Here is a 12180-nt window from a genome sequence, read left to right on the forward strand (position 1 = left end):
TCATCAATTTTTCTGCATTGGCACATCCCCATAGGCATGCGCAGACCCTATGATGGGGGGGGGGGGGGGGCAAAAGCCTTGATGTATGTTCAGTCAAGAAAGAAAACCTTCATTTTATCTCACTGTTTTAGTTTCATTGCATTGACATAGAGGAACCATAACGAATAAATAAATTGTCTCTGAAATGTGCCATGCTTTTTTTCCACCAAACAATTGCATTCATGTGTTTAAGACAAAACTAGCAGCAAGAGTCTGAAGTACTTTACTTATAATTTCTATCTCTGGTAATTTACAATGCATTACATTACAGAAAATAACAAAATTGCGAGTGAAGCGAGCAAGAAAAATTTTAGATCCAAATGTTTTCAAACTGAAAACAATATTAATTTAATATGGCCCAAAAAATTTAATGGGGCATCATGGCATTCTCTTTTACAATTTTCTTCATTTTAGATCATTCGGCGCCCAGGGCCAAGTCCCGCCACCCCCTAGCTACAGCTCTGAACTTGACAAGACTAAGAAAAGCAGATACTGCGAACGTTACAAAATGTATTTTTATTTGTATAAAATTTGATATCGAGGGGGCAATGTCCCATTGTGCCACCCTGCAGGTGCTCTTCGCCATCTGGAAGAAATAATGCAAAAAGACGTGAAAACTGATTCCATCTTGAGTATCCTTTTGTCCTGCTACTCTTAGATTCTACTATAGTCTTGCTTTCTTTTACCTCAATGTTTGCCCCCCTAGAATTGATTTCCTTTCAAGGTTGGGGAGGGGCAATGCTCATTGCCCCCCTTGTGGTTGCGCCACTCCCACCTCCTTCCTTCGTAGATGCTTTGAACTTTAGTCGGCCTGAGAATACTTTATTGACTTTAAGAGTATAATATCGTTTTAATAACAGCAATAAGATTCCTCTACACTAAATTTTTAAGTAAAAGTATAATAATGTAGGAACATGGGCATCTGGAAATCAAATGTCGAGCTAAAAGTATATATTTCACACGTATAATTTGATTTCAGTCATAGTAATTTACATTAATGCGATAATTTCAAATTCAAGTGTTGTTTTTAAGGGGCAACACTATGATTGGGGTAATATACCCCATGGAAAAATACCTTGCTTGTCCCTTCGTTGAAAAAATCTGCGGACGTCCATGATTAGGGGGAGCAACTGCCCCCTATGCGTATGCCTATGTACATCCCTACTTGTTAGAAGCATGAACACAACATATTAATTCACACATCACCCAATGTAAAGCCTAATTTGCAAGACATCAGTGTCTGATATGTCACTTAACAGTGGCTGAACAGGATTGCCATCCAGCAACTGGAATGAGAGAATGGCCATACGGGATCAGTGTTTCAGGATCAATGGTAGAAAACTCCATGTTGCCAGTCAAAACAACTGTCTCCACAGCAACTGGCATCACGTAAATCAGCTTAAGGCTTGCTCCACAGGTGTTACTTGACCTTTGCATAAAAAAAATAGTGAATTTTTTATTGGTTTTGTTTCTTCAACGTTTGTACATAAACAAATGCTTTTACAAAAATATGAATATAGAATTTTCATTTTCAAGAACCCATAATTATTACACAACCAGAAAGGCCCAAATGTCATCATGGTGTCAAAAATTCTGGAGGCAAGTTGTCATCTGCAACTGTTGTTGCCTTCAAAACAAAAAGAAAAAAAATTTCAGCAAAAGTGTGCTCCATGTAAAATATATTTACACTTACGTTTTCTAGAAAAGTCAAAACCTAGATGATATATAATGTCGCTCAGAATCAAGAACTCTTGATTTAATGCATTTATGAATAACAATAAGAAACTATATTTATTGTATGGAGGAATGGACATAAAATATAATCTGATTCAAACTATATAGAGTGCCAAACCTTTTGTGAAAAAATTTTACTGTTCCTTGATCTCCTGACTTAATGTATTTGACCACAACTGCATTGCCTTAGAAAAAACAAGCTCCTTATTAATAAAACTTTAGAGCAGGATATGCTTTTATGTAAATAAAAACACAAAATTGCAAAATTGTATGCTCAATGGTAGACTGTTCATAGAACTATTGAATGGATAAAAGAAAACAAAGAATTTTTCCAACAATTGTTTGATGTGCGACAACTGTGTTATCTTGGTGGCAGACCATGTTGAGTGCCAGGCTCACAATCTCCCTACTGATGGTCACAGGTTCAAGTCCAGACATCAATATTCCTTTGTGAGTGTCCAATTTCATCTAATCATTCGTCTTAATTGTTGTGATTAGCAAAAAGTGGCAGAACAACAATAGAAGCTCAGAAAAAGACTTCAATGTGAAAAGTCTTAGGCAGCTTTCAGAGTGACAAGCAACACACATCGTGGGGGTTTCATATTGTGCACATGTGAGCAAGAGACCGAGGCAACACTATGCATGCTACCAAGAAAATGATCCCGTCCGGGTGACATGCAAGCTACGTGTGTCACATGTTGGTTCAGTCTGAAAGCTGCCGTACACCATTCAGGAGCTGAAGGTTCAAATCTTGTTTAACGTGCAGCAACTACATACGTTAATAAACAGTACTCACCATCTTCGTGAGCTCATCTACGCAAGCCATCCGTATCTTGGCTGCTGTGGCAGGAGCAGAGAGTTGGAAGTAGCCAGTCAACCCAGCTTCCTTCCTTGCAGCCGAAATAGCTTCTTTGATGGCAAAATACGGGGCAGCACCAAGGAAGAATGAAGTCTCGCCAACAGCCTGCAGAATTACAACGAAACATTTTGATGAACATAAAGCTTACAAACAGGGGACGGATTTATACGTAAATACATGTTTATGTATGAAGCTGAAATCAATTATTTTTTGCATTATCTTTACGCATTATGGCATGTAGACTCAAAAAATTCCATTTTTATTATCCATATTTATACATATATTAGATTTTGGCTCATATTTTACATATTTTCGTTATTTTTATGTATTATTTCCATATTTCAGGACATTTCTCAATTATACTCCATATTCACGCAATAACTAAATGTCCCCATGTGACCAAAAGAGTTTGGTGAATTTCTTGCGAATAACTGACAAAGTCTGAAGCAACATCAAACAAACAGAAGTTTATGACCTTTTTTATACCCTCCAATTGCTTTAATTATAAGTTTTATGTATTTTTTTCCAATTTTACATCTTCCAACTGTTTGCTTTTGCTATTGTAAAACACTTGAAATTCCAGTTTATTTACAATTGTTGTCAACAGTGGAGAATGAGAGCTCAACCTTGGCAACGTTGGAAGAGTGTCCCAAGTCGAGCAACCGATCGCTAACCTCAACCTCCCTACTACAGAGCATTCCCTGACATTCGCTACGAGACTCGGCGGCAAGCTGCCCGGTATCAGCGCTTGTCTTTCCTGGTGAACGGGTCAGCGACAGTCGCTAGAGTTGGCTATTAAAATTACAGTTTTCATTTGTGTACTAACCTTGACTACATAAGGTGTTGAAAATGATGTCCCTCTGCTGCAACACATTCCTGGCATCTCTGAAGGAAATTGACTTTTAAACGTGCAAGTTCGTCTACTGTAATTCTCGTACAATACTCTCTTTTAACTTACGGATGGTGTGCGGATTGTCTTTGTATACTTTAATTCCCTATTTTTCTTTCCACTTTTATTCAGAACTGACCCTGTTACTCTAAACTTTTTTACGAGGTTTAATATAAGTGACGGTCGGGGACCCGTTCAACGGGAAAGACAAGCGCTGATGCCAGGTCGCTTGCCGCCGAGTGTCTTAGCGAATGTCAGGGAATGCTCTGTAGTACGGGATTCACTTCTGGTTTCTCTTTAAGACAGTCACGGTAATAGTTAGAATGTTGAAACTGTATTTTATGTAGCTCGTGTAGTGTCTTATTTTATTATTATTTTTTTTACAATTTACAAAAAATTACAACGTAAATCTTTACAATTTTAAGTTCATATCTAACTCCACATTTTGGTGAAAATAACTATTTACATTTTACATATTTAGCACATTTTTACTACATATAGATGTGTTCCCTGCTTATAAAAGAGGACCAAATAACACCGAGATGTAGCATATGATGTAGTAGAACATGATCTTGGCATTCCGTGCCAGTAGTGTACAATTGAATTATTATACCGACCTCTGGCTTCCCGCCAATATTTACAACACAGTAAGTTTTCATTTTCATTCCATAATACTCATTGTAAAATTTACATTTAAATGCTTGTATTGGCATACACTACAGAATTAAATATTTTAATGCAATTAAACACCTACAGAAATAACACAAAAAGTTAAACCAAACAAAAAAAAAACACAAAGGGATAGAAAACTCATTCAAGCCAGCTTATTTGACAATTAAAACTTCTTATGTCATGTGCTGGCAAATAAAATTTCAGGTTACATTGGGAGCAAGGTAAGATCCAACGAATTCAAATGTAAGTTAATTTGTATTATTATGATGTAACAGCCTTAAAATTAGAAACCTTCATGTCCTTAAAATTCATAACAGTAAATAAATAACTTAATAAATTAAAATAAACCAAATTCACCCACTCTACATTCTAAATTAACTCTTAACACAAAATAATTCTATAACAAATTACTAAAGTCAAAGAGTAATAACTTAAACCAGCTGTTGATGATTGTACATTTCCCAATTTTGGTGAAAAGTTAAATATTCTTTTGCACAGAACTTAATGCTATGGTTTGGTAGTGACCTACTACAAAAGAAAGGATTCACCCAATTCGAAAAATGTTTTGATATACAGGGTAATTCAAAATGAATGGTGGTGCAACTTTACACAGTTATTACGTATGACGTTACTATTTATGATAGAAAATCAGACAAGGCATCAACATGAAGAAGAACCGTGGAAGTTTTACTCGCATGACTCACATTACAAAGATTTAACATGGGAACCATGTGTAATGCAGTAAACATGTACCGCAGTACATGTTATGCACGAGACAGCAAGTCGTTGTCAACAGTTTCGAAGGTACTAACAATTCGCAGTTGTAACTTTGGCAAATCTTTCGGAAGGGTGAGATATAAATTACTACCAAAACGCATGTGGAAAGGCCTTTGCACCATTGTGAGTGAATCAGTTCTTGATAGCTCCAATACACAATACACCTTGTACTGGCCACTAGCCATTTTGCAACACTGGCGATCCTGGTGGAACATTGGCAAAGCAGCATAAGCCCACTTAGAAGAAAACTTCCAGAGTTTTTCTTTACATTAAGGCCTTGTTTGATTTTCTATCGCAAATAGCTACATTATAATAATTCTGTAAAGTTGCATAATTTTTTTTGAATTACCCTGTATTATCTTCACTTTTAGTTTTAAACATTTGCTATCTTATTTACAACCATATTTGAAAATAATTGCTCCGAAAGTTTCATAAATAGCTTGGAAGTTGCTAACAAAGTTCACTTACCTTTGAAGAGTACACTGCATGCACGTTGGGAACTCCTTTGAGCAAACTGATGTTGAACTCTTTTGGGACATCTCCGAATGCTGGTATCTTGTAAGTGCGGGGGCCTATCGTGAGCATCTCGCCAGAGGGAGCATAGCACAGTTCTTCCAGGGTGAACATCCCGTAGGACTGGATGAAAGCTCCCTCCAGTTGCCCAATGTCTATGGCAGGGTTTAAGCTTTCTCCAGCATCCATTACAATATCTGTGCGAAGTACCTGTGAAATGGTAGAGTATACATGAGAGTTTGAATTTCTCACCACGTTGCAAGTGGAAGTGTTTTTTTTTCTTTCAAGTTGACACTATGTTTGGAACATATTTTTTCTCCTTGATAAAAAGAATGCAACAATGGCTAATCAAAGGGGAGTTTTAGACTTTTCTGATGACAAATAAGATCTTCAATTCATAACTTATGGTTGTGCGAATTACTCACTTTTTCAGATTAAGACGTATTCTCAAAAATATTTAAAAATACGAAACTTCTTGTACTTATGTTTAGGTGAGTATCAATGTTTTCCGAACGACGTTTCAGGAAACTACTGTCCCTTCCTCAGGTATTTCAGATAGCCTAAAAAAAAAACCTGAGGAAGGGAACAGTAGTTTCCCGAAACGTCGCTCGGAAAACATTGATACTCACCTAAACGTAAGTACAAGAAGTTTTGTATTTTTAAATATTTTTGAGAATACGTATTAATCTAAAATCTTCAATGTGTCCTCTTTCCATTCATGTGATTTCTATGCCATCGAGGTTTGATATTCCCAAGAGAAGAAGTAAAATAATACTCCTATAAGCATAATGCTAAGTTCTTCCCGTGTCTCGTAAAAAGTATTACGTGGTGTTACAGGTTGTTATCTGTTAGTGGTAGTGATCAAGTTTTGGACAGTTTAGTTACAAAGAAATGCAGTACTCTGGTGAAAATGTAACTTCTTAGAATTAAGAAAATAAGAATTAGCCCCAATTATTCATTTAAAAAGTCCCTGTTAACCAGTGTTAATTCAGGAATTGGACCAACTATTGTACCGTACCAGGTGGCCACAATTAAGCTGCCCTACTCAGTGCCCATTCGAAACAACAGATTAAGCTGAAACTTGGTAGAGATGCCATGGAGACCATGAGGAATCGAATGCTGACGGAGAAAAAATCAAATTTTCACCATCACCATCCAGCCTTACCCTTCCAAAGGGTCATTCACGTTGACATGGTGCACCCTGAACACTGCTGTTTACGACATAAACTTCAATTACTGATGGTTGTTACTTCACCTGGTGGTGAAAATTTGAACTATCTTTTTTTATCAGCATTCACTTTACCATGGTCTCCACAGCCCCTGTGCCAAGTTTCACCGCTATCCATTGCTTCAAAAGCCCTCCAGAGGGCTCTGACCTCTGAGCAGGGCAACTTTCTTCCTTGCATGATATCATCTCAATCTATTCTAGACAAATCTTTACACATCCATCCCCATAACAAAACAGCCAACCCTGCTATTATTCTAGGCCACCATCTGCTTACCATAAAACCCTTGCAACTGTCGGTTCTTCCAATCTCCTTTACCATAGTGAGGGTTACAAGGCCCCCCCCCCTTTTCCCACACACACAAACTCCACATGGGTTGATGGCAGAATCCTCTAAAAAAAAACTCACCTGGTGGTTTCCTGTCAAGCAGTCTATCTCCACCTCAGAACAGGCCGCTCCGTAACAGAAATAGCTGAAGACATTCCCTTTCAGTGTCGTGGCATCATAGCCCAGGTTTGGAGTCCTGAAAACAGTTGAAAATCATTTTACATTCCATCTCAGTTCTTTTGCTATTTTGATAGTCCGATGCCATTGTAACCCTAAAAACTACATCCACGATACAAGAGCCCTGTAGCCCCTAAAGTACAGCTTGTTTCATAATAGAACCACAGGTTTTTCTGTTAACTAAGGCTTGTTCCACAATGCAACAAGGAGCTTTTTCTCGTAGTGTCTGATTTTTAGGACATACTGTGACTCGGATAATGGTCGGAGATACATGTTTTTTGTTCTGCATGAAGTTTGGTTTATTTTTCTTCACTTTTCTGCCACTTTTGGCTAATCGCGAATATGAGGATCAGTGGTGATATGATGAAATTGATGAACGGGGACTCACAAACACCCATGCCCAGGTTGGGATTCGAACCTGGGACCCCTGGCATTGTAGCTCAATGTGCTAACCACTCCACAACAGAGGCTGGCTCAAAACAGAGAGAGAGAGTAACATCTTTCTCCCCCTTTCTCTTTCATGTTTTTACTCTCACGCTGTGTGCAGGATCCTCTTACTCTCGTACACTCTTCTGGAGGGGAGAGGGAGAGAGAGAGAGAGGTAGATTAATGCCAGTGACGTACACTGAGGAGTAGCTAGTCTAGCAGAGATAGATCAATCAATCTCACATCTCGAATTATATTCAAATCGCAATATTTATTGTCTTGTTAAAGCCACAGTTCATATGCAACACTTTCTTTTCCACGCGCTTCTCGTCCATCGGTGTGATCCATGGGCAAAGCTGGCTGGATACCCTAGCTCGCTCTTCTTCCGCCTGACCAGTTTCCAGGTAGAAAAGGCCGGTCGAAGGAAAAGGAAGATTTCTACCTTTACCTCCCCTTGCCCCGTCCCTCCCTGCTGCAATGGTTGAAAGCCCAGGCTTTCAGTTCCCCCAGTCTATCTCCTATAGGACAGATAGGGGATTGGTTTCTCATAGATTTTTTTGTAAATCCTCTAAAGAATTCAGGGTAAAATTTTCTGCAGTACTTATGTTCTCTGTATTTACACAACCTTTTACACGTTGTACAATATGTATGCATAATATGGATGTAGTTTTATTATTTATGAAATGGGAACGTGTTATGTGCAGACAATAATGTTATGCCTTCTTTATTTTATTTTCAAATATGGAATATATGATGATTAAATTACAAATATGTGCTCGGGCTCTCTCTCACTCTCGTTTTAGTAGTGTTTTATTTAAATATACTACTCTTGGCCTCTAACAGTCATAAATACGGATGTATTTATTTGGGCATCTTGTTGTTCGTTTGGTTTATTTTACTTCGCTTTTCTGCCACATTTGGTTATCGCGAAAATGAGGATGAGTGATATGATGAAATTGATGAAGGGACCTCATATGAACAATCCAGGCCAGGATTCGAACTCGTGATGAGTGCGCATTCTTATCCTATGTGTTGTACTCTGCAGTGAATAATGAAATAATTTGGAATGAAAAATGAATCTCAGAACTCAAAAAGCCAAATGAATATTATTGAAGAAACTACAAAAAAGTGTGTTTTGTTACCTGTTTTGTTTCTGTGCATAAAGTGTACTTAAAACACCAAATCAACCAACCATGGGGGAGTGGTTATCACAGTGCGCTACGACAACAGGAGTTTCGGGTTCGTACCCCGACCTGGGCATGGGTGTTCTTTGTGTTTGTACCTTCAATAATTTTATTGCATCATCTTCGCAATTAACCAAATGTGACAAAAAAGCGACGCTAAGTAACAAAAATAAAATAAAATCATTGATTGCTTGATTTGGTTTATTTTACTTTGCTTTTCCGCCACTTTTGGCTAATCGCGAAGATGATATGATAAAATTGATGAAGGGTAAGGCACACACACACAGAGAATACCCATGGTCAAGCTGAGATTCGAACCCAGGATCTCTAGCTTAGTAGTCAAATCGTTTTTTATTTCGAATGTGGGTGGGGGTTACGTGTACTTTCTTTTAGTACTCATTCATCATTTTGCAATATTTTCCTGTTATTGACATTCTTTTTTTAGGAATACTGGGCCCTAAAGAGGGAGGGGTGTGACCCACACCAACCCCTCCCCCCTGAGCATGCCACTGACTGCTACCCCAAGTGTCGACGTCACCGCACGTCACTGATTAATGCTCTACTACTCCTGCAGTGGCCCGATGTCCATACCAGAACCAAGCCTCTTCAGTGGTGCAGTGAGTATGCTGTCACCATGTAATGAAAGGGTCCCAAGTTTAATCCCTTGTGGAGCCACATTGCACTGTGGTTCGGTTCCCATAGCAGGTCCAGTCCATATTAATCTATCTGAGCCTAGAAATGACTTAAAACAAATTCTGGCCCACTGCAATTGTTGTTAAATGCAAGAACAAAGAAAGAAACGAGACTAATTAGTTGAAAATAATGATAGCCAACCATTGCAAACAATTACATGGTAAACAAAACACATCCTCAAAAATAAGAAAGTCCATCTCGAGATAGATGACTTATACACTAGTCCTAAAAATATTATTAAAAAATGAACTGATTCTTACTTGCAAAACCCTGTGGTGGACAAGCTGACTCTATCAAAATATGCAGCTTTTACCCAATCTTCCCATTTTCCTTTAGGATTGGCTTCTCTGTATGGCTTCAGTCGATTGGAAATAATGGTGCAAGCATCCTGGAAATAAGCAACATGGTAAACAGCTACTTTCTAGTCTGACAGTGATTACCAGCAGAACATGGTACTTGTTGATAATCTTACTGATCTAATAGTTCTCATACAGCTACATTAGTTTCAATTCGGTCACTCATACCAACAGAATCTGGATATCCCAAAAAATATACAAAATAAGTAATTTATTTAAGGCAAAAATCAATAAATTGATGCACAATTGCAATAAAATGCTTATAATTAATATTAGTAAATATTCTGAACAACTTTTAATTCCTTCAATGTTCAGGCATTGGTATTCGTGGAATATCAGTGTTTGTTCAAAATAGCTCAGCCCAAGATAAAATCTACTTTGTTGTATAATTACTAAAAAGTTTAATATCCCAATAAATGTTTTCAATACAGTGAAATCTCAATTTTACATTTTTCAGGGGACCAAGTTGAAGAAAATGCATGAAAATGTGATATCAAGAAAAATTTTGTAACATTTTGCAATTTTGCATCAAGATTGGTCACAGGATAATACTCGTAAATGCAAATCCATCGTTTTCCACACCACGAACATAAGAGTGCTGATGAAAGCCAATTTCAGAGTACACAAATCATGATGAAAGGACATGGATATAATAAACTAATTAATTTATTGTAAATTTCATATGATAATGCAGATAAGAATAATTGGAATTTTTACTAAAAACTACAAGCAGGCTAACCATACACTACTGTACTCACACTCTGCACACACATATCCACAGTGCACTCACACTCATGGGTGTATGTTAAAACTAGAACTTACTAGAACCGCCATGCCATTGATGTCGGATCCCGTGCTTGCAGCTGTGGCTGATGTGTTGGGAACTTTGTCGATTGCAATTTCTGATATGTGGATGCGACTGTCTGGTATCCCAAGAGCTCTGCTGGCAACCTGCATGATATCGATTAATAAATCATATGCAGATAATTTCATTTCTTATTTGAGTAATTCTGAGTTACTTTTGCAGTTGAATTATTTGTTATTTCTTTACTTGCAACCATCTAAAATTAACATTCATTTTCAATAGCAAAACTCACAGTTTAAATATCAAAATACAAAATACGAATATTGGAAGTAAACACCTATACTCAATACGACTATGTCATGCAAAACATTGGCTTGTAACAAATGTGTGTATGCGAAGAGTATTTTAGTCAATACACTACTTACACTTAATCACTTAATGTGCTTGCTCACCAAGCCAGCTCATAGCATGATGGCATACCCACTCCATCACTGAATCTCGCACTAGGCTAAGAAAATTGTTAGAAATTTAATACGTTTATATTTCATAACAATACACCTGTATTTAAAAAAAAAAAAGTGTTCCCCTGTGCTTAGCACCACGACATGAAGGCATATAGGGGGTGTGGGGGTAGCGCCCCACACTTTCTTTATCCGGTTGTGAGTGTGGGTGATGTGATCAGCACCATGCCCCTGACTGCCTTTACCCCCCAGGGTTTCCCCCAGGTACCCATGTTATTCGACACTGGGTGGGCGCCGGGGCCGCTTCCAACGTTAGAAAAGTTCCCGGATTTGAACCGGCCGGGGATCGAACCCGGGACCTTGAGCATGGTAGTCAGACGCGTTACCGACTGAGCCACCGCTGCCACACAATACAGTTGTACGTTTTGTAAAGAACCAAACACCACTCTACCTGAATCATCTTTGTGTGAATACCCTGTCCCATCTCGATCCCACTATGGTTTATGAGGACGGAGCCATCTGTGTACACGTGAACAAGAGCACCACCTTGGTTCATAAATGTAGAAGTGTATCCAATGCCATGTTTTGTAGGGATCACAACGATTCCACGTTTCATCCAGCGATTTTTTCTGAAATAAACCATTACATTAGAAGAAGGCATCTTCATGTCAGGAGCTGTTATTGGGAAAAATGTGAACAACCATTCTCTTCACTGAAATGTACCATTCTTCAGCACATTTCTGGTTTGATTTTCTGTCTGTAGTTTACTCTCCAGACTTTGGGTTTGCAGATAGCCAAGAATACACACACACATGTAAGAAAAAGGAAGGACAAGAGCAAGAAGGGTTCCTGTATGGAAGGCAACAGTAAACACTACACAAAATGTAAATTAAAATTTGAAAATTTCTATATTTCACATCCTGGCTAAATGTTCATTGGATGGATTGATTGATTTGTGGTTTCCTCTTGCTTCACCTTTCTGCCACTTTTGGCTAATTGCGAAGATGAGTATGAATGATGATATGATGAAATTGATGAAAGG

The 12180-nt window shown here is 38.1% G+C and overlaps 1 protein-coding gene across 1 annotated transcript in view; it reads right to left on the minus strand.

Moving 5' to 3' along the window:
- Positions 1-800: 800 nt before the first annotated feature.
- LOC146000192 (xanthine dehydrogenase/oxidase-like) overlaps positions 801-12180 on the minus strand; it is a 66275-nt gene continuing 54895 nt past the window's right edge. Inside the window, exons 22-28 of the mRNA XM_083137568.1 lie at positions 11590-11767; positions 10695-10823; positions 9777-9904; positions 7118-7232; positions 5439-5693; positions 2570-2737; positions 801-1666 (exon numbers count right to left, since the gene is read on the minus strand). Of these exons, the coding sequence (XP_082993694.1) occupies positions 1616-1666; positions 2570-2737; positions 5439-5693; positions 7118-7232; positions 9777-9904; positions 10695-10823; positions 11590-11767 (1024 nt within the window). The 3' untranslated portion in view covers positions 801-1615. The remainder of the gene's footprint in view (positions 1667-2569; positions 2738-5438; positions 5694-7117; positions 7233-9776; positions 9905-10694; positions 10824-11589; positions 11768-12180) is intronic.

This window comes from Lepisma saccharinum, chromosome 16 (genome assembly GCF_977018435.1).
Source record: "Lepisma saccharinum chromosome 16, izLepSacc3.1, whole genome shotgun sequence".
Taxonomy (NCBI): Eukaryota; Metazoa; Arthropoda; class Insecta; order Zygentoma; family Lepismatidae; genus Lepisma; species Lepisma saccharinum.